Genomic DNA, 19107 nt, shown 5'->3' on the forward strand with positions numbered 1-19107 from the left:
CAGGGGATTTCCTGGGAGTTCACTTTCCCTTTTATTTCAGCATGCATGACTCCATCCCATGGGGCTAGAGACACTTTTTATGAAGAAAGTGGGGACTTCTGGAACTCAGGAAACTTGATTGCCTCAGTCATAACTAGACCTTGAAAACAACTGGATCCTTGAATAGATTCTGCTTGATATTTGGGATAGAATGGATAGAAAGCAGGTTTCAGAGCCAAAAAAGACTAAAGTTCAAGCCTCTATGCTGATATCTATAGTCTTTGGAACCCTAATCAAGTTGCTCAATCTCTCAGTGTTCTAAACAGCTCTCTTAAGAGTATCAACTGCAGAGAAGATGTCAGGCTGCATTGGTTAAAAATGTTTCCTTATCTGAAAGTTCCCTTTATCAATGAATTCATAAATCCAGTCTTTATTCCTATACCTTTTTTAGGTCCATGGGATAGATTGTGGGAGGCCAGCCTTTAACTTCTCACAATTGTTTTTCTTTTCTCCTGCAGCACCCCAAGGCTGTCTTACTCCACAAACCATCCAAACCAATTCTCTGTTTGACCCTGAGACTTCCCCTTCTTCTAGCCCTGTCAGGTCTTCCCATTTCTTGGCCAAATCAGAGGCTCAGCATCCTTTTATTGAGAACAGGTCCCTTAATAAGCCCTTGACCTCCCCAGAACAAGGATTGGGTATCACCAGGCCACAGAGTTATCATGTTGGAGGTGAGGCCAGTAGCTCTGAAGGGGATGATGATAAGGTCCCATTCCAGCCAGTTAAGAAGAGACCAAGACTCCTTAACTTGGGGCAGCGAGCAGAAGGAGCAACACTGTGCTCCTCTGAAAGCACAGAGTCAAACGTGGCATCTGCTAGCCGGGCTGTGTACAAGGCAGCGATCCGCGGTGTGGGCAGTGCCCAGGCCCGGCGCCTGTTCAAGACCATAGCAAAAGGGCCAAGTCAGACACCTGTCGCCCAGTCAGCCCTCATTCCTGAAGAAGAGTATTTGAATGGAGATTGGCTGGAGGATGATTTAGAGTCCCGCTGTGTTCGTCGCAGGAAAAGCCACTGTATCCCAGACAATGACTCAGACTGCACATCTGGGCCAGAAAGCGATGGTGAAACTATCTGCTTAAGTTCTAAGCCACGTTCCCGACAAAGCCAACTCACTCGCATTGTGGACAGGACAGTGCTGGGCAGAACCAGTGGGAGCAGCAACTCAACAGGAGAAAATCCCTCTGTCTCCAGGGTTTCAGATGTCAGTGGAGAGAATCCTTCAGCAGGATACCTACCAGTGAGTGAGCCAGGAGCTCTTAGGAGAGATTGAAATAGATAATCTGACCTTGAGAATATCCCCTGACCATGGGAGGAGGCAGGAAAAACACTGTACGAGGGGATGCTCAATAAATATTTCTTAACAGGTAGAGCTGTCCATAAGTAAAGCATGTCACCTTGGGAATTAGTTCCTTGTCACTGATAGTCTTCCAAAGCTGGATGACTACTCATCAGGAATGTTATAAAAGGGCTAGGCCACACAAAATGCCACCCCTCATGGTAGCTATTTGCATGCTTTGGAAACATTTGGGTCCTTTCTCCAGGATGGCCTTAGGGAGTATTAAATAATCATTTGCCCAGATTTTCTTTTTCCTCCTTCCCACAGTGTTCAGTTGCACCCCCAACCATACGGATCCGGGTTCGGGTACAAGATAATGTCTTCCTTATTCCAGTTCCCCAGAGGTAAGGAGTCAGCCCTCCTGCCTGCTTCTCTTAGCTTCTCATCATTTATTCATTTCAGATCAGATATTTACTGGGCACGCACTCTGTACTCAGGTCTTTTAGGCACTTGGAGAAAGCAGAGGAGTAGCAGAAATGATCCTTGTCTTCTAGGAATTTACCCCATTGGGAAGTAGTCTTGGAGGAGGCAGGATATGAGCTGTCATTGAAGAATGGTAGAATTGGAAATGAGATTGGGTAGAGTGAACCTGGGGTGGGGACAATGAAGAAGCCCACCTAGCTTCCACAGATACATTTTTTTGCTGGGATGATAGGAAGCATGGTTGACTAGGTCTGGTAAATCTATGACAACATCAGGTGCCAGACTGAGACTTAAGCACTTGGGAAAAGAGGAAGGATGTCTAAACGTCCTGACAAGGTAAAGAGAAAATATGACAGGAAACATTCCCAAGAGCCAGATGCAGGCTCAATCCCTTCTCTATTAAAGAAGAATCTCTTCTCTTCTCTTTAATCTATTCTCTTTAATAGAGAATGAGATAGGCCTAAGGTGACAAAGATGGGGTGGCTTGCTTAATATCATGTATAGTTGAATAAGGAAGAGAACCCAAGTCTTCTGGCCCCAGTTGTACTTCATGATCTAAACTGTCGGCACTGCCCTTTCCATTTTGGAGGAAAGCAATCTGGTTTGAAGACAATCACTTCTAATTCCTGTATATATAAATATTAACAGAATAGAGAAAGGATTTTTTAAGTGCTGAAGGAACATAGACTTAAGGAATGATCAGAGTTGAATTTAGGTCCTTATTCTAGAAATGAGGAGTTCTTTTGAATACATACTTTGGTGGTTTGCTGTTCCTGAAGATCCCCTTTTGAAAGATTTACATTCCTCCCATCTCAGGGCGGGTAGAGTAGATCCTGGGGAGGGAAGAGACAATGATTCCATAAGTTTCTTCTCTGTTCTTTCCTGGTGGCAGTGAAAGACATCCTGTGTCCTGGCTGGCAGACCAGGCATCTCAGCGATATTATCAGACATGTGGGTTGCTAACCTGGCTTACTTTGAAAAAGGAGGGAGCCCTATTAGCCCCTGAAGATCTCATCACTGACGTTCTGCAGAGCAATGAAGAGGTGAGAGAGGGTGAAAAAGCCTGCCTACTCTTCAAAGTAGTTGGCACATTCTTTTCCCCTTCACACATACTTGAAAGGAGTTACCCTAACAGGATAAGGCCTGTGAACTGACAAATCACCTTTTATTTCAGGTGCTGGCTGAAGTGATCTCCTGTGACCTAACATCCTTGACTGATCGATACCGAAAGGTTTGTCAAAACCTAAGGGAAGGTAAGAAGCCCCCAGGAAATCAATAAGGATTATCTGGGAATTCTTGTTTAATGGCAGACATAGTAGAGCAGTGGTTCTCAAAGTATGTTCTAGAGAATCCTGGGGATCTCTGAAACCCTTTTAGAGGGTCTACAAATTCAAAAATAGTTTTTATTTCCAATATGGTAAATGTCTATAAATATAACCCAGATAAACAAAAACACTTTGGAGAGATCCTCAATAATTTTTAATAGGATAAAGATACTAAAAACAAAAGTTTGAAAACTACTGTAGTAGAATCTCCCCAGCTCCCTTTACTGCTGGAGGGCAGGGTATGAGGAAGGTAGTGGAAAGTTAGCTAGTGATTGCTCTTTAAGGAGGTCTCTCTATTTGTGAAGACGAAAAAGCTCTGGCTACTGAAATGTTGGCTTGAGCATTTGATTATCACTTAGGCTCTAGTTCCCTATTAGCACTTTATCAATATTGTTTATACTTTACTTCTCTCCCATCCTTCATGGAGATCCCTGGCTTCTTTTCTAAGGGGAAAAATCAGCCCTGGAGTATAAAGATTATCACATCTGACTAATTACTAAGATCAGATGAAGACTCAATTCCTTGGCTATTTGCTCCCTAGAGAAACCCTGTTGAGAAAAGGAGGTATGGAGAGAAGTTATGGGGAACTCTTGGGCAATGTAGTATTTAGTTCCAATTTAAAATTTTAAAGATAAGTTTAAAGCCTATTTCATCCCCTTCATATAATACACATGAGGAAAACAATTTCAGAGAAGAGAAATGATTTGTCAGTACTACCCAAGTCGTCTAATAAAGAAACTGGTCTCCCCATAAAGATCCTCTTCCTATACCCACCCTCTTCTGTTGTAGTTGTTCTGAACTCATTAAGGGGATAAAGGAGATAAAGAAGGGAAAGCTACAGTCTCAGGGAATTCACAATCTGGTTGAGAAGAGAAGCTCCCACATCTCAGGGGTACTGGGCACCCCTAATCTCCACAATGTGGAGGTTATAGTTTTTGTGCTTACTAACAGGCATTATAGAGGGGTTCCTCATTCAGATATTGATAAGATTAAATGGCCTCTGAAGCCCCAACTCTGCTATTTGTAATTCAAGTATTAGCTAGATTTTTGCTTTTGGGAATGTTTTAGAGGGGTTTCCTATTAAGGATTAGATTAGATTGATTATTTCTGAAGTTTTTTTAAACTACAAGATTTTTCAATTTTGATTCTCAAATTTCAAATTTGACTTGTGCATATTATGTGGGAGATGAGAAAAATGTCGCTTATGATTTTATAATCTCATAAGTATAACCTAGATGGGAGAAGTATATCTGAAAGGAATAATAGAATCAGATTTAGAACTTGACGCGTTCTTAGAGATCATATATTCTATTCATTTTGATTTTACAAATGAGGAGACTTGATATCTCTGAAATTATTTCCATTGCATCATAGTGACTCTCAGCTCCTTAGCAGGAGGCCTAGCAGAAAGAGTTGGTGTTTGGGAGTGAGAAGGACTCAGTTTATATTTAGTCTTACTTGCCTTATCCTAGTTCTTTTTTCTTAAAAGACTTAAGAGCATACCTAAGATCTTATGAAAAATGAATATAAACTATTGACTATTTCAGACTAAGATGGTAGGAGTTTGTTTCTATTCCTCACCTACCCTACCCCAGATGTGTTGATATGAATCTCTTCCCCTTCTCTCTTAGCTGAGAACCAGCTAATTCTTCAGGCTCTGGAACAGCAGGGGTCAGGCCCCTCATTCAGTGCTTGCTCCCTTGCCCTGCGTCCAGCCCAACTCACCCCATTGCTTCGTGCCTTGAAGCTTCACACATCACTCCGGGAGCTTCACCTGGTAGGGAATCGACTTGGGAACAATACAGCTATGGAGTTGTTGTCCACTATTAGCACCATGCCTGGCCTGACTCTCCTTGATCTCTCTTCTAACCACCTGGGTCCTGATGGCCTTCACCACCTTGCTAATGGCCTCCCAAACCATAGCACCTTCCAGGTAAGGGTTGTCTGTTGGAGGAAGAGAGTGTAAGTGGAATTCTGAAATTAATCTGCCCTGGCTAGTGTTTCCATCTTGGAATGAAAATCTTTGAATCACAGTTATGGTATCCACCAGCATAGCATCATATCCACAGTAGTGCTTAGCCAAGGAACAAACATAATTCATATTTCTTTTTTTTTCCTTTTTCTTTTAATTAATTTAAAACTTAAATTCAAAATAGAGAAAGAAAAATAAAAACCTACTGCTATATGCACAGCAGAACATGAAAAGGATTCAAAATATAAAACAATGAATTTCCATTTCAAGAAAGCTTATATATAAATAATATATATTGTGTTCAGTGCTGTTAATCTTTTCTTTGTTTCCTTATAGGTTTTCTTTTGTTCTGAACTGCATACTTTTTACTTTATTCTTTTTTTATCTCCTTCCTCCATCCCACCTCGCCCAAGAAGGTTACAATTAAGTGTGGATATATTTATATATACATATACATAGATGTCATAATCATACACATAGCATATACATGTATATATTCATACACAGCTATATAAGACAATATTATGCTTGTTGTCCTTTGTTTCTCTGAAGGTTGATAATATCATCCTTCATAAGTTCCAAGTTTTTACATATTTTTCTAAATTCGCTACTCATCATTTCCTGCATCACAGCAATATTCCAACCTCATACCATCAAGTTATTTTAAATAGTCTAAAACAATATTGATTACTAGGACTAATATATAATTTCTCTATTTTTCTCTTTTGATTAAATCTTTTAGCTTTAACTTTGCTTTTTTTAAAACCTAATAAATTCTCCTGATTTTATTATATTTGTTTATATCTCTTATTTCCAATTTTTCCTGACTTTTCTGCTTTATTTCTACTTGATAGCTTGACTTCTTATTAAATAACCTTCCCCTTCCTCCAAGATTCTCTTTCTTATCCTGTCCTTCCACCGTTTTCCTTTGCCCTCTTATTTCTATCTGGATTGAGATAGCCTTCCAAATATATATGGTGTTCCCTCTTTATCTCATTCCCATTAATCTATACACTTTTTTATACCCCCTATCTTATTCTCTCATCCTCTTATTTCTTTATAAATTTAGAAGACTTTTGTTCCCTTCTAAAAATATATTAATTTCTTTTTAATTCAGATCTGATGTAAGGTTCCCTCTTGAAATCCCTGCCTTATCAAACTTTCTTCAAACCTATCCTCTTAGCCTATTTCTTTTTGAACTTAGAAGACTTTTATGCCTTTCTCTCTGTTTCTCTGTGCTTGTTTGTGTATTCCCTCTTTAACTAGCCTTACTCCCTCATCTGTATCATTTCTTGTGTCATTCTTCCTCTTGTATCTCATTTATGTATACCTTTTTGTTTGCAGTTTTTTTAAGAACCACATCATATTTAATTCTACCCCAGTCTTTCTTGTGAATAACCCAATTACTAATGACAGTCTTACATTTCTACACATAAAAAGTAAACTGTTTATCCTTATTGAGTTCCTTCTAATTATTACCTTATATTTCTCTTGGATCTTATATGTCCACATTTTCTATTTTTGCAACAAAATCCTGAATGTTCATTTTCTTTTGTTCAGTATTATCCTTAATTTTGCTGTGTATGATATTTTTAGCCGGAACTCTGAGTCTTTTTTTCTTTATAGTGTTCCAAGACCTTGGGTCTTTTAGTGAAACTGTTACTAGGTCTGTAAGTCATAGTTCTATAGCACTTTTTTCACATGAAAATTGTATGACCTAGGTGTAGTGCATATTTTATTGTCCTGTTTTACAGATGTGGAAACTGAGGCATAGAGAAGGAAAGTGAAACATGCCCATGTTGCACAGCTAGTAAGTGTTAAAGTTGAGATTTGAACCCAGATCTTGTAACTTCAAACCCAGCAATAATGCTACCGCATCATTGCCTCTTGCCAATGGAATTTATGATCAAAGAGTAGCTCCTTTGTATTTTGCCTCCTTTTGAACACTTACTGGAATCTGTAGGAAAGAGGATACCAGGTTTTTGCCCTAGTCAAACCTCAAGAGGAGTGGAGACATAATCCCAGTTTCCTAGCAGCCCTCAGATTGTTAGGAAAGACATGGCCTCCACTTCAGAGGGCTGGGAGTCTAATAGGTTTTGCTCTTTTTATGTAATATTCAGTTTAAAAGCCTCTTTCTTTCTTTTTTTTTTTTTTTAAATTTTTATTTAATAATTACTTTATATTGACACTCATTTCTGTTCCAATTTTTTTTTCCCTCCCTCCCTCCACCCCCTCCCCTAGATGGCAAGCAGTCCTTTATATGTTGGATATGTTGCAGTATATCCTAGATACAATATATGTTTGCAGAACCGAACAGTTCTCTTGTTGCATAGGGAGAATTGGATTCAGAAGGTATAAATAACCCGGAAGAAAAACAAAAATGCAGATAGTTCACATTCGTTTCCCAGTGTTCTTTCTTTGGGTGTAGCTGCTTTTGTCCGTCATTTATCAATTGAAACTCAGATCTCTTTGTCAAAGAAATCCCCTTCCATCAAAATATGTCCTCATACAATATCGTTGTCGAAGTGTATAATGATCTCCTGGTTCTGCTCATTTCACTTAGCATCAGTTCATGTAAGTCTCGCCAGTCCTCTCTGTATTCATCCTGCTGGTCATTTCTTACAGAACAATAATATTCCATAACATTCATATACCATAATTTACCCAGCCATTCTCCAATTGATGGGCATCCATTCATTTTCCAGTTTCTAGCCACTACAAACAGGGCTGCTACAAACATTTTGGCACATACAGGTCCCTTTCCCTTCTTTAGTATTTCTTTGGGATATAAGCCCAATAGAAACACTGCTGGATCAAAGGGTATGCACAATTTGATAATTTTTTGGGCATAATTCCAGATTGCTCTCCAGAATGGTTGGATTCGTTCACAACTCCACCAACAATGCAATAGTGTCCCAGTTTTCCCGCATCCCCTCCAACATTCATCATTATTTTTTCCTGTCATCTTAGCCAATCTGACAGATGTGTAGTGGTATCTCAGAGTTGTCTTAATTTGCATTTCTCTGATCAATAATGATTTGGAACACTCTTTCATATGAGTGGTAATAGTTTCAATTTCATCCTCTGAAAATTGTCTGTTCATATCCTTTGACCATTTATCAATTGGAGAATGGCTTGATTTCTTATAAATTTGAGTCAGTTCTCTATATATTTTGGAAATGAGGCCTTTATCAGGACCTTTAACTGTGAAAATGTTTTCCCAGTTTGTTGCTTCCCTTCTAATCTTGTTTGCATTAGTTTTATTTGTACAAAGGCTTTTTAATTTGATGTAATCGAAATTTTCTATTTTGTGATCAGTAATGGTCTCTAGTTCATCTTTGGTCACAAATTTCTTTCTCCTCCACAAGTCTGAGAGATAAACTATTCTATGTTCCTCTAATTTATTTATAATCTCGTTCTTTATGCCTAGGTCATAGACCCATTTTGATCTTATCTTGGTATATGGTGTTAAGTGTGGGTCCATGCCTAATTTCTGCCATACTAATTTCCAATTATCCCAGCAGTTTTTATCAAATAATGAATTCTTTTCCCAGAAGTTAGGGGCTTTGGGTTTGTCAAACACTAGATTGCTATAATTGACTATTCTGTCTTGTGAACCTAGCCTTTTCCACTGATCCACTAATCTATTCCTTAGCCAATACCAAATGGTTTTGGTGACTGCTGCTTTATAATATAATTTTAGATCAGGTACAGCTAGGCCACCTTCATTTGATTTTTTTTTCATTAATTCCCTTGAGATTCTCGACTTTTTATTGTTCCATATGAATTTTGTTGTTATTTTTTCTAGATCAATAAAATATTTTCTTGGAAGTCTGATTGGTATAGCACTAAATAAATAGATTAGTTTAGGGAGTATTGTCATCTTTATTATGTTTGCTCGGCCTATCCAAGAGCACTTAATATTTTTCCAATTATTTAAGTCTGACTTTATTTCTGTGGAGACTTTTTTATAATTTTGCTCATATAATTCCTGACTTTCCTTTGGTAGATAGATTCCCAAATATTTTATGGTATCAACAGTTATTCTGAATGGAATTTCTCTTTGTATCTCTTGCTGTTGGGTTTTGTTGGTGATGTATAAAAATGCTGAGGATTTATGGGGATTTATTTTGTAGCCAGCTACTTTGCTAAAATTATGAATTATTTCCAATAGCTTTTTAGTAGAATCTCTGGGGTTCTCTTGGTATACCATCATATCATCTGCAAAGAGTGATAGTTTGGTTTCCTCATTGCCTACTCTAATTCCTTTAATTTCTTTCTCGACTCTTATTGCCGAGGCTAGTGTTTCTAATACGATATTAAATAATAATGGTGATAGTGGGCAACCTTGCTTCACTCCAGATCTTACTGGGAAAGGTTCCAATTTTTCCCCATTGCATATGATGCTTACTGATGGTTTTAAATATATGCTCCTGACTATTTTAAGGAAAAGTCCATTTATTCCTATGCTCTCAAGTGTTTTTATTAGGAATGGATGTTGGATTTTATCAAATGCTTTTTCTGCATCTATTGAGATGATCATATGGTTTTTGTTTGTTTGGTTATTGATATAGTCAATTATGCTAATAGTTTTCCTAATATTGAACCAGCCCTGCATTCCTGGTATAAATCCTACTTGGTCATAGTGTATTATCCTGGTGATGATTTTCTGTAATCTTTTTGCTAATATTTTATTTAAGATTTTAGCATCAATATTCATTAGGGAGATTGGTCTATAATTTTCTTTCTCTGTTTTCAGCCTACCTGGTTTAGGTATCAATACCATGTCTGTGTCATAAAAGGAGTTTGGTAGGACTCCTTCAATCCCTATTTTTCAAATAGTTTATATAACATTGGAGTTAATTGTTCTTTAAATGTTTGGTAGAATTCACATGTAAATCCATCTGGTCCTGGGGATTTTTTCTTAGGGAGTTGATTGATAGTTTGTTCTATTTCTTTTTCTGAGATGGGACTGTTTAGGATATTTACTTCTTCCTCTGTTAGTTTGGGCAAGCTATATTTTTGGAGGTATTTTTCTATTTCATTTAAGTTGTCGAATTTATTGGCATAAAGTTGGGCAAAGTAACTCCTAATTATTGCTCTAATTTCCTCTTCGTTAGTGGCGAGTTCTCCCTTTTCATTTTTAAGACTAACAATTTGATTTTCCTCTTTCCTTTTTTTAATCAGATTTACTAAGGGTTTGTCTATTTTGTTGGTTTTTTCATAGAACCAACTCTTAGTTTTATTAATCAATTCAATAGTTTTTTTACTTTCAATTTTATTGATCTCACCTTTTATTTTTAGAATTTCAAGTTTAGTGTTTGACTGGGGGTTTTTAATTTGTTCCTTTTCTAGCATTTTTAGTTGCAAACCCAATTCATTGACCTTCTCTTTCTCTATTTTATACAAATAGGCCTCTAGAGATATGAAATTTCCCCTTATTACCGCTTTGGCTGCATCCCATACATTTTGGTATGATGTCTCATTATTATCGTTTTCTTGGGTGAAGTTATTAATTATGTCTATGATTTGCTGTTTCACCCAATCATTCTTTAGTATGAGATTATTTAGTTTCCAATTATTTTTTGGTCTACTTCCCCCTGGTTTTTTGTTGAATGTAATTTTCATTGCATCGTGGTCTGAAAAGGATGCATTTACTATTTCTGCCTTACTGCATTTGAGTTTGAGGTTTTTATGTCCTAATATATGGTCAATTTTTGTATAGGTTCCATGAACTGCTGAAAAGAAAGTGTATTCCTTTCTGTCTCCATTACATTTTCTCCAGAGATCAATCATATCTAACTTTTCTAGTATTCTATTTACCTCTTTGACTTCTTTCTTATTTATTTTGTGGTTTGATTTATCTAATTCTGAGAGTGCAAGGTTGAGATCTCCCACTATTATAGTTTTACTGTCTATTTCTTCTTGCAGCTCTCTTAGTTTCTCTTTTAAGAATTTAGATGCTACCCCACTTGGTGCATATATGTTTAATATAGATAGTGAAAAGCCTCTTTCTTAAGGCAGCTCCTTGTCTTAATGCTATAAACATGACCTTCACCCTTAAACAGGTCTTGTGAGAGAAACCTTTAATGGAAGACAAAAAGCTTCCATACCCCAGCTGTCCTGTCCATTACAGCAGGCCAGAAAAGGAAAGCTTAAACATCACAGGGACCTCACCTCAAGGAAGCTTATTCTCTTGCCTCCTCTTTCTCCTATCTCCTATTCACTTGTTTTGCAGAATCTAGAGAAACTAAATTTGAGTATGAATCCTTTGGGAGATGGTTGTGTCCTAGCCCTAGCTTCCCTCCTTCAGTCCTGCCCTGCTCTCAGTATTCTGCGACTACAAGCCTGTGGCTTCACTTCAAACTTCCTGCAGAATCATCAGCACACCATGGACAATGCCTTGCAGGGTGAGTTAGCAGCTCCAAGACCCAGATGAATCTTTTCATCAGCAAACATTTATTAAACTTCTGCTCTGTGCCAGGCAGTGTGTGAGGAACTGGGAATATAAATACAAATAAATGAAAATTTTCTACTCTCAAGGAAGATTACATTTGAACAGGGAGAAAACTACTACATATATAAATAACTGTAGAATAAATATAGATAGAAGAAATTAAAAGTAGAGGAGGGAAGATAGAAACAGTTGGTAGCATCAAGAATGAGTTCATATAGAAGTGGTGCTTGAAGGTAGAGAAGGATTTTTTTTTTTTTTTTTGGTTAAGGCAAGTGGGATTAAGTGACTTGCCTACAGTCACACAGCTAGGAAGTATTAAGTGTCCTGAGTTCAGATTTGAACTCAGGTCCTCCTGACTTCAGGATTGGAGCTCTATCCACTGGTAGAGAAGGATTTTATGCAGCAAAGCTAAAGAGAATGAATTCTAGCTGAAGGAGGCAGCCAGTATAAAAGGAGAAAGGGCTTCCTTGAGAGGAAATGTTAACTTTTCTCTCTATAGAGCTCTTTACTCAGAGGCTAGATTATCAAATAGTATCAATGGATATAGAATTATATTGAAGAGGAACATTAGTGACTATCTAGTACACACCCAGCATTTGACAGAGGAAGAAGCAATCTTGTATCAAGTTAACTGTTCAAGATCACACAGATCACAAGTAGCAAAATCAGAATTCATACCCAAATTCCAAATCCATTATTTAGCTCAGAGGTGTCAAAACACATGGCAGGCAAAGCTCCCTGGTATGACCTGGGCCAGACTAATATATAATTGGAAAATAATTTTACAAAATAAAAATACACGAGGCCACAGATAATGTTAATGGGTTTTATTTGACATCAATGGTTTAGCTGACTATACAATGTGTATGTGTGTTGACTTTTCCCTCCATTCCCCAGAATAATGAAACCTAGATGTTATGTTGAAGAGAAGATCCCTATATGTGAGATTGACCTAATTTCCCATTTTTCATAAATCAGGTTAGCTTAAACGCAGAGCACACTTGCATATGATTATGAATTTTGAGAAGGAATAGTACCTTAATTGTGGTAAATAATTTCTTCAGAAAAGCTTCTTAGAAGAGGTAGGCTAGAACTGGAATTCTGAGCCTCGAGAATTCCTCTTGGAATTTTGGAGAGGGAAGTACACTTGTATTTCGAGAGCAGCAGATAATGTGGCTTTTGGGATTGGGAAAATAGGAGGATTACTTTAGTCATCTCCATAGTCCTGAGTACTACCTTGTACAAACTCTTTGAATCTTTTGGACTGAATATAATTTCTAACACCATTCTTCAAATATGTTTTCCTTGAAGTGTAGGTGCCCTGCACCTGAAGCTATTGTCTCTGTCCTATAACACACTGGGTGTCCCTGCCCTTGCTCGGGTTCTTCAGTGTGTGCCTCACCGTGTTCTAACTCAGCTGGAGCTTGGCTCTGTGATGGCCAACAGGAACAGTTCAGGATTCATGGAATCTATGCTCAGATATCTGACACAGGTATGCAGTAGAGCCCCTTGGGATGGGGGAGGAAGAAAGCAAGCAGGACAGAGACTAGCAAAGTACTAAAGATGTTTCTGGTTTTGGTTTACTGAGATGAGGGCCTTTACATCTCCCGGACAGTCCCTGTCACATAGTAGTCACTTAATATTTGTTGATTCACTAAAAAGAGAAAAATAGACAGTTCAGAGTATGAAAGTTTCTTATATCTGAGTTTGGGGAAAAAAATTGGAGATCTTAAGGAAAACAAGATCAATATTACTGTGATTTTTGTCATGATTTTGTAGGCTTTGAACAATAGGATTTTCCAAAACTTGAAAATTAAAACACTGGGGAGAAATCTGTATGTCAAATATCAAGTCTCAGTACAAAAATGAGCAGTTATGATTTTTGAGTGCAAGCAGGTATGGATGGAGGATGACAAGCTTTTTATTAAGCACTTACTATATGTCAAGACACTGTGCTAAACACTTTATAAATATTACCTTATTTGATTGTATAATGAAAGGCTTATGCACAAAGGAGCTCCATACATACTGCCTCAATATGAAAATCCTCCCACATTTTCTTTCTCTATGATTTCACCTCACAAGTGGACAGGATATGGACTCAAAGCTGTTTAGGGAGTGGATCTGGCATACAGAATTCTGAAAGAACCCTGAATTCAGAAATCATAGAACATTAGGGCAAAGAAATAAGGGTTATTTGATACATGGAGCATTGGTTTCGGCCTTGGAAACCTGGGAGAAAAAGGTTTTATTCAGGGAAAAGGACTCAGACTTCCTAGAGATCATAAGTTTTTTAAACCTCTCTTGGCATCTGACTTTGAGTCTCTGGTGCATGTGTTAAGAAATCTTTTAGTGTTCCTCTCTCTTTCTTTGTACTCTCTTGAGACCCTACTGTTTGCATCTAGGAAGGCTGTGCTCTGACACATCTGAACCTGTCTGGCAACTACCTGAATGATGAAGCTGTAAGAAATCTGAGCAGGTAACTTGGGATCCAGGGCCTCTGCCATGGCTGAGATAAACATCTAGCCACCTGTTATATTACTCAAGGCGAGGAAATAGTCCAGAAAACATAGCCCAATTTACTTGCTTCCTACAATGTCCCTCTCAGTAGTCAAACATGAACAGTAAACAGTTTCTCAGACTAGGCATCTGGAACACACAAAAAGTCCTTTACCACAGACACAAAGATACAGTTAATTCAAGGTGGCAGTCGCAGTGCCAGTTCTTGCCTTGGCTGATTTAGGAGTCATCTTAATGATTTTATGATTCTAGATGCCTTGGTCTCATCATCCAAGTCTAACTTACTCCTCACCCACACTATCCTCCATTTTACATGACATCCCAAATTCTTTATTTTACCTCAGTCCAAACCCTGTTTCATTCTCTTCTCTCCTCTTTAATTAGATGTCTAAGCCCCATCTTCATTTCTTTCATCTGTTCACCTGAGGCCTAGTGCCTTCAATCTTAGCACGCCAGGGTTTTTGTTTTGTCCACTGGTCATTACACATTAAAACCTATAAACACTTCTACTTACTCAGGCCATATGATAGAGTACTTTAGATATAGCATAGAGATTCAGGGAGGCTTAGAGACAAAGATTAAGGAAAGCTTTCTTTTTATGGTCATTTGGACAGCTATAAGAATCAACAGTTACTCCTAGAAGCCCAGTAGATTTTAACTAGGCTGTATGAGGCAGACTCTTACCCATATCTCCTTGAGGTCATTTGAGGGGACCAAATGAAGCTCTCTATTGTGTCTTGAATTTCATATGTATTTGGTGTGATGGGGCTTATCTATTCATACTCAAATTTTTAATTTTTTTATCTTAATGTTTGTTGAATGGAATGGAAAAAGACCATCCCTAGTAATGGAGGTGGCCAGGAGGTACAAATGTTTGTTGGGTACCATTTCTTTCTTCTCTCCTTCCTTCTGGATCTATTCCCCATTGTTTTTATCTTATCTTTCTAGATGTCTTCCTATCTGTCCCTCATTAATCTCACTGGATTTGACCGCCAACCCTAAAATTAGCTGTTGCAGCCTGGAAGAAATTTTGTCAGCTCTTCAGGAAAGAAATTCTGGCCTTGACTTCCTTGGTCTTTCAGGTAAGAACTTGGTCATCCTGACTTTTCACCCCTAACTCCAAGTCAATTCAGTTGACCAATTTTATGTCTCAATTCTCAGTTGGACAGAAACAAGGATACAACGTCATCTTATGATGAAATAAGATGTAGCATATCAGGAAAGTGACAAAGATGCCATATATTAAGTGCTTAATGTGTAGAAAGGTTGTTCTGGGAGCTATGGGAAGATTCAGAGGAAGAAGATACACATTGAGGGGTAGGGGATGGGGAAAGAGGCACAATCCTTATTCTATAACTTTCTGAATCTGGCATCCTCTTTAAGACTTTTGTGAAGAGGAAGCAGCATTTCCATTTGACTGGGCCCATCTGGAATGATTCATACCCTGATTTTGCTTCTGAGAGTCATCAGAGTTTCTAAGCTCCTTCCTTTAGCAAATTCCTTCTTATCCTAAGAGGACAGTTTGAGGATTAGGAACCAAACTTTGGAAATTGCTTCCTTAGGATCATTCAGCTAGTATTTACTGTTCAAGTAGGTCACCTGGTAACCATTCACAGCCCTGTTTTAATTAGCCAATTTTCTGACTGAGGTGTTCCATTGTCCTTAATGTTTATCTTATCAACTACAGATAGCATTAAAAAGCTCTGGCATTATACTGTCTTTCCTGTGAAGCTGGGTGAGGAATGTTCCCAGTTAGGAATCTTTGCCATTAATTCCTAAGCTACCTACTAATCATTGCCTCACCAAATTTGGATTCCTTAGCCATATATAATACTTCTAATTGACCAATTAGCAGCTTCTTTTGTAAGTATTAAAATTATATGTGAGCCATGGAACTATGATTTCATGTAAGCTACAGGACCTCAGTTTCAAAAAAAAAAAAAAAAAAATGAGATGACCAAGAAGGTAAGCCAGTAGTGTATATACCTCTGCAATTATCCTGTTTTCAGGATCCATCTCAGCCTTTTCTTTTCAGAGGTTGAAGGAATAACCACATTGGTTGACAGAATCAGGATCCAAAAAGATATTGATAGACTAGAACATTGGACTGATTATAATAAGATAAAATTTAGTTGGGATAAATGTAGTCTAAGCCAAAAAGATGGGAAAGACATGGCTAAAAAGAATTTTTGAAATAAAAGATCTCATTGCAAAACCAGTATGCAGCAATATAATGTTATGGTAGCCAGAAAAGGTAAAACAAGGCAAACTTTTTTCCCTCTACTTAATACTGTTGTTTTCAATTACATATAAAGATCGTTTTCAACATTCTTTTATAATATTTTGAGTTCCAGATTTTTCTCTCTCACCCTTTCCTCTCTTTTCTCCAAAACAGCAAGCACTTTGATATGTTACATACACATAAATATATATATATATATACATACATATCATATTAGTCATATTTTCACATTAGTAATGTGAAAGAAGAATCAGGACAAAAGGAGAAAATTATGAGACAAGGAAGAAAAAAAAAGTAAAAATAGCATGCTTTGATATGAATTTAGACTCCATAGTTCTTTCTCTCGAAGTGGATAGTATTTTTGTTTGTCTTGTTTTTTCCCCCCATTTAATAGTATTTTATTTTCCCAGTTAACATATAATTTTCAATATTCATTTACTATAAGATTTTGAGTTCCAAATTTTTCTCCCTCCTAGCCTCCTCTCTTCTCCCCAAGATGACAAGCAATCTGATAAAGATCATAGATGTACAATCATATTAAACATTTCCACATTAGTCATTTTGTGAAAGGAGAACCAACAACAAAAGGAGAAAAACACGAGAAAGAAAAGTGAAAATAACATGCTTTGATCTGCATTTAGTCTCCTCTCCATGGTATTTTCCATCATGAGTCTTGAAATTTCAAGACAAGACAATTTTAATGCATTAAGAAAAGTGTCCAAAAATCCCCTTATACATTGTTTTGATCAGACTATATCTGGAATATAAACGTTAAATTCTGGGTATCATGTTGGAAAGTAGGAAAACCAGAATGGTGAAAGGCCTCAAGATTGTGTTTTTGAGGATCTTTTGAAGTAAGTAGTCATGTTTAGCTTGGAGAGAAGATAGTTTTGTGAGGGCAGAGTGCATCATTTTTCACATTGATGCCAGTGAATAGCGATTTGTTGTGCTTGGCTCCCAAAAGCAGAATTAGGTGTAAAGGAGTAAAGAATTTAGCAGACTGCTGCAACAAATTAAAGTTTGATGGTGGGAAAACTTCCTAGCAATTAGATGCAAGATTGAAATGGATTCCCAAGATATCTTCTAAGACTTCTTCCTGGAGGTATATTTGAGAGAATTACTATTCCAGGACTCTTTCAATCAGATAACCTCTGAAGGCCCTTCCAAATTAGACTGTGTGAGGAAGGAGTTGGTCCTTAGGATTCCAATCTTGAGCATGACTAGAGTAAGACTCACCCTGTTGCCTTATGGCCAATCCAACTGAGGAGAGTTCGTTGGAAGTCAATCAACCAGCATTCATTTGTGTTTTAACTAAGTGGGGTTTTTATTCACCCTTCACTGAATACGTATATTGAGCACCTGTTTTCTGCTTGCAAAGACTGTGCTAATGCTGGGAAGAGATAAAAAATGTAGTCTAATAAAGGAATGAGATACAGATAATATATTAACATTGTGAAAGAGGCATTAGAAAGGTGCAAACAATGTGGCATGTGCAATTCCTAAAGAAAGAATTTATTATTAATTGGGACTAGGAAAGGCTTCCTGGAGAAGGAAGCATTTGAGATGATTCAACAGATCAAGTGAGAAAAGGAAACAGCCTGAGAAGAAGAGTAATAGGATCAGATCTGCTTATGAGAATATTACATTTAAATGAGAAGCTAGAAGGGGGGAAAGAAACAATTTAGGAGGCTACTTACAACAGCCTAAGCACATGGTAATCATAGGAACCTATTCAATGGGCATAGGCTGTAGGCACAGAAAATATGGTGGTGAAATTATCAGGGAGGAGACAACTTTTTCAAAATGCTCTCTCAGACAAGGTGTTAAATACAAAATTCAATTTGGTAGGAATTATGTTAGCCCCCCATAACTGGCTATTACTAGCAGATTTTAAAAAAGGGTTTTGTTATGGCTTCAAGGAATTTCTATTTTACTGTTGAGGGGGGAGCTTAATGCAGAGATGGTGTGTTCAGGTGGTAAGCTAAGTGATATGCTTGCTACTAGAGTGATAAGTGCACATATAAGACTACCTACTGTTCTATTACTTACGATCTTGTTTTCTGCACTCTGGCTGATTTTGCTTCTGAGAGTCATCAAAGTTTCTAAGCTCCTTGCTCATAATAGGCACTGAATAATGTTGTTTAATTTTCCTTTGCCCTTTAGATGTGAGCTTCTGTTATGTTTCTATCTAACCAACAGATGATTTCTGAAGTCTGTAGAGTCATTGAATGGACAATTGATATAAGAGTCTGAGAAAACAGATACATGATGATTTTTTGAATTTGTTCTTTCTCTAGTCTACTACTAAACTATGAATCCAAACAGAGTAGGAAATTGAAGTTAGCATTGAAATAACAGAAATACCAACTGCCATGCAAATCCAATCAAGCAGATTTAGTCCTTGCTATCCCACATATCATGTCCTAAGCAGTGCTTGCCTGCTGAAGTTCAGCCTTTGGCAAATATTTGTAAAATTTAAGTTTGTTTCTCTCCTTTTTTGTAGCATTGCAGGCTTCTCTTTTTCCCTAATCCTGATCCCAGCCTCCCCATTCTGGGTGATTCTCCTAGTTTGGATTCTTCCTGCTCCTGATAGTTGGCCTTCAACAAGAAATCTATATCAAAATGGCCCTATTATGAAGTTCCTTTCCCATTCAATGTTATCATTTGTGAAGCAGGAATAATAATCCGTGCACTAGCTACCTTTCAGGAATATTGTAAGGAGACCACTTCTAAACTTTCAAGTCCTCTCTATTAATCCAAAGTCACTGATCTTTAGAATAGTGGATTTTCTAT

At 37.5% G+C, this 19107-nt stretch overlaps 1 protein-coding gene across 4 annotated transcripts in view; it reads left to right on the plus strand.

Annotated features, from left to right (window-relative positions):
• The window catches only part of TONSL (tonsoku like, DNA repair protein), a 36961-nt gene that overhangs the window by 16258 nt on the left and 1596 nt on the right, over positions 1–19107 (plus strand). For 2 of the 4 annotated variants that reach the window (XM_051971274.1, XM_051971273.1), the window contains exons 17-25: positions 498–1276; positions 1643–1719; positions 2691–2841; positions 2973–3051; positions 4755–5056; positions 11334–11505; positions 12869–13044; positions 13958–14031; positions 15021–15154. In XM_051971274.1, the coding sequence (XP_051827234.1) occupies positions 498–1276; positions 1643–1719; positions 2691–2841; positions 2973–3051; positions 4755–5056; positions 11334–11505; positions 12869–13044; positions 13958–14031; positions 15021–15154 (1944 nt within the window). Of the gene's footprint in view, positions 1–497; positions 1277–1642; positions 1720–2690; positions 2842–2972; positions 3052–4754; positions 5057–11333; positions 11506–12863; positions 13045–13937; positions 14032–15020; positions 15155–19107 lie in introns of those variants that run through there. The other 2 variants (XR_007949483.1, XM_051971275.1) reach the window with 2 other exon arrangements.

Source organism: Antechinus flavipes, chromosome 1 (genome assembly GCF_016432865.1).
Source record: "Antechinus flavipes isolate AdamAnt ecotype Samford, QLD, Australia chromosome 1, AdamAnt_v2, whole genome shotgun sequence".
In the NCBI taxonomy this organism is placed as follows: Eukaryota; Metazoa; Chordata; class Mammalia; order Dasyuromorphia; family Dasyuridae; genus Antechinus; species Antechinus flavipes.